This window comes from Ctenocephalides felis, unplaced genomic scaffold, assembly GCF_003426905.1.
Source record: "Ctenocephalides felis isolate EL2017-DRISC unplaced genomic scaffold, ASM342690v1 CF-g0.4_SCAFFOLD_01604, whole genome shotgun sequence".
In the NCBI taxonomy this organism is placed as follows: Eukaryota; Metazoa; Arthropoda; class Insecta; order Siphonaptera; family Pulicidae; genus Ctenocephalides; species Ctenocephalides felis.
In genome coordinates this window covers 27,121,844-27,124,203 of record NW_020537758.1, presented here as the reverse complement: position 1 = coordinate 27,124,203, position 2,360 = coordinate 27,121,844, and the positions used below count along the sequence as shown (strand labels likewise).

Here is a 2,360-nt window from a genome sequence, read left to right as displayed (position 1 = left end):
CACAAATCAACATCTATCCTACCGATTCAATTCTTCATGAAAACCAATAGTCTTTCATTGAATATTTAAGTTGTGCCAAATGTCTTCTTGACAAACGTAATATATAGGTGCAAAAGGCAAATGTTTCTAATGTGCATACAATCTTAATTAATTTTCAAAGTAAAGCTCTAAACCTGATAAATACCTTGCCTATATTTTTATTTTAGTTGTGATTATAATAATAATAATGCATTAATTTTCCGGCTATAATCTACCGACCGTTCACCCTTCAATATTATTTTCATTTGAAGCGTAAAAATGAATTTTTATTTAACCCAGTTTTATTACTAAAATGATCGGATAGTCTACTAAACAAGAAAGACATTTAACACTCAAAAGTTTTGAAAACATGAAGTAATTCACACCCTGGTTGCGAAATATGATTTTAGATACATGACGCATCATTCGGAGGTAGTTTCTTCTGATGATGAGGACTTCTTCGGCTTGTACCAACAAAGCTCTGCAGCCAATGCGATTTTGTACGTGGGACTTGGTACGGTAGCGATAGGATTAGTCATATCTTTTGTCGGCACTGGCGAAAAGGGCTTTAAAACATTAGAATTGAGGTTGATTGGACCTACGTTAATAGGTATGCTGCACTATGTTATGATTATAAATGTTTTATGAATAAAGTTCCCAAAATATGATTTTTTTACGTTTCTATTAACTTTTATTCCGTGTTGAAGGTTGTGGCCTTCTATGTTGTTTGGTACGAATACTTCTGTGTTTCTGCCCTTCGAGATGTGGTCGTGCCCGCAGAAAACGACAGCGAAGTAAACGTGTAACGGCAGCAGGCGGTAGCGAACGTTGTCGCACTGCACCGATTTGTGCTGAATATGACCTGCGCCCACCAGGATCAGCCAGCGCGAACAAGGTGTGATTAATCTAATGCTCTTCTGTATTTATATTCTAATCTCTCTTTTAAGACATATTGCATGAATAATTCTATATTTTATCAAGGTTTAATGGCAAATGGTGAGGAAGATTTGGCGCTTTCCGAGCAATGCGCATCTCTGCTTCGACAAGATCCAAATCGGCAAAGTCATAAAAAGCGGGTCTCTATAGCGCCTTGTGGAAATACGAATACTACGACGTACACGACGCAGTGCGAACGGCCTGATTCAAATCACCAGATGCCGCATTGTTCGAAAATTTTCCAACCATCACAATCAATTCAACTTCAGATGCAAGCAATTCAAGGGCACGAAATGCAGAGCTTGGATGTTTGTAGTGTTACAAGTAGCGAGGAAAATCTGATGACGGTAATCGAGGTATGATGAATTGTAAAATTCTAAAAGTGTATTTTGATTTCGGACGTAGACAGTAATCAGTAGCTACGTACGAAATACCACAAAACGTACAGAACGCGCCGGCATAAATTCTGATCAGAATCTTTCAAGCTTTAATGGTTTTTATAATTCAAGCGCTTATCGTATTACGCTTATAAAAATTTAGTATGTTACTTCAGACTTTCAATACCTTTCGATTCAAATTGTGGTTTAAAACTTTGACGAATAATTTTACTTTTTTCTGCCAATTGCAATGGCTTGGTCGATCGTCGCTAAAACTGTCCTAATCGATATACATCTAATAACTTCTACATTTTCGAGATCAGTCCAGCCGTTTATGCGAAAACGTCGACAAAAGGTCAAAAAATGGGCTCACGTACACACGCATGGACGCACACACAAACATTTTCTAAATTTGTTCTCATTCGGTTCAGAATCACTTGAAACGTCGAGAAAACATAAAATCAGCAAATCTGATTGTTTCGCAAAAACAAACTTGTCCTTCGGGAAGTTAATTAATCTATAAAAATACTACCATACTACATAACGATTTTTTTATTTTAGGTACCAAAGATTCGTCCAATGAGTGAACCTACTGCGTCCAATTCAAACAACGGAAACGGAAACGCGACAGGGAGTTGTCGTCCTGAACTATTACTAAGTCCTTCGCAACTGGGCCAATGAGATGCTGCCAGCGCCAGCAGAGGGCTCGAACTCTGTAGGCGCGAAAGGGTTCTTGCGGCCGGATCGCTGCGTAGCGTCTCCGCTGATTCATCACCAGTCAATGTTTCATCTGTTTCCTGCACGTCTTCATCGAAAGACAGTCAGAACGATACGTCAAAATCGTTTGACTATTTGCAATATAAATGGTGATTTTTAGAGTCGCAGGAGGCGATTATACAAAGTTCAAGTGCAAGGTTTGTGACCGTTAATTTTGGATTATTTTTGACTACTATTAATATACCTTTGCTAAAGGGTTCTATTTTCCTAAAACGTCTTTCCGAAGTTTCTAAAAGTCTTAGTCTATTCTGG

The 2,360-nt window shown here is 38.2% G+C and overlaps 1 protein-coding gene across 1 annotated transcript; it reads left to right on the top strand.

The window, feature by feature from the left end:
* Positions 1–432: 432 nt before the first annotated feature.
* LOC113373600 lies at positions 433–2,012 on the top strand. The gene is made up of 4 exons (XM_026613888.1): positions 433–628; positions 726–913; positions 966–1,310; positions 1,893–2,012. Exons 1-4 carry the CDS (start codon positions 433–435, stop codon positions 2,010–2,012), a joined length of 849 nt encoding a protein of 282 aa, XP_026469673.1.
* The last annotated feature ends 348 nt before the right edge of the window (positions 2,013–2,360 follow it).

What these genes read in the sequence shown, in the direction of transcription:
- LOC113373600 (XM_026613888.1), top strand. Translation starts at nt 433, where the DNA reads ATGACGCATCATTCGGAGGTAGTTTCTTCTGATGATGAGGACTTCTTC. An exon ending in GATTGGACCTACGTTAATAG is followed by an intron (nt 629 to 725) that starts GTATGCTGCACT and finishes TCCGTGTTGAAG; the next exon opens with GTTGTGGCCTTCTATGTTGT. An exon ending in GATCAGCCAGCGCGAACAAG is followed by an intron (nt 914 to 965) that starts GTGTGATTAATC and finishes CTCTCTTTTAAG; the next exon opens with ACATATTGCATGAATAATTC.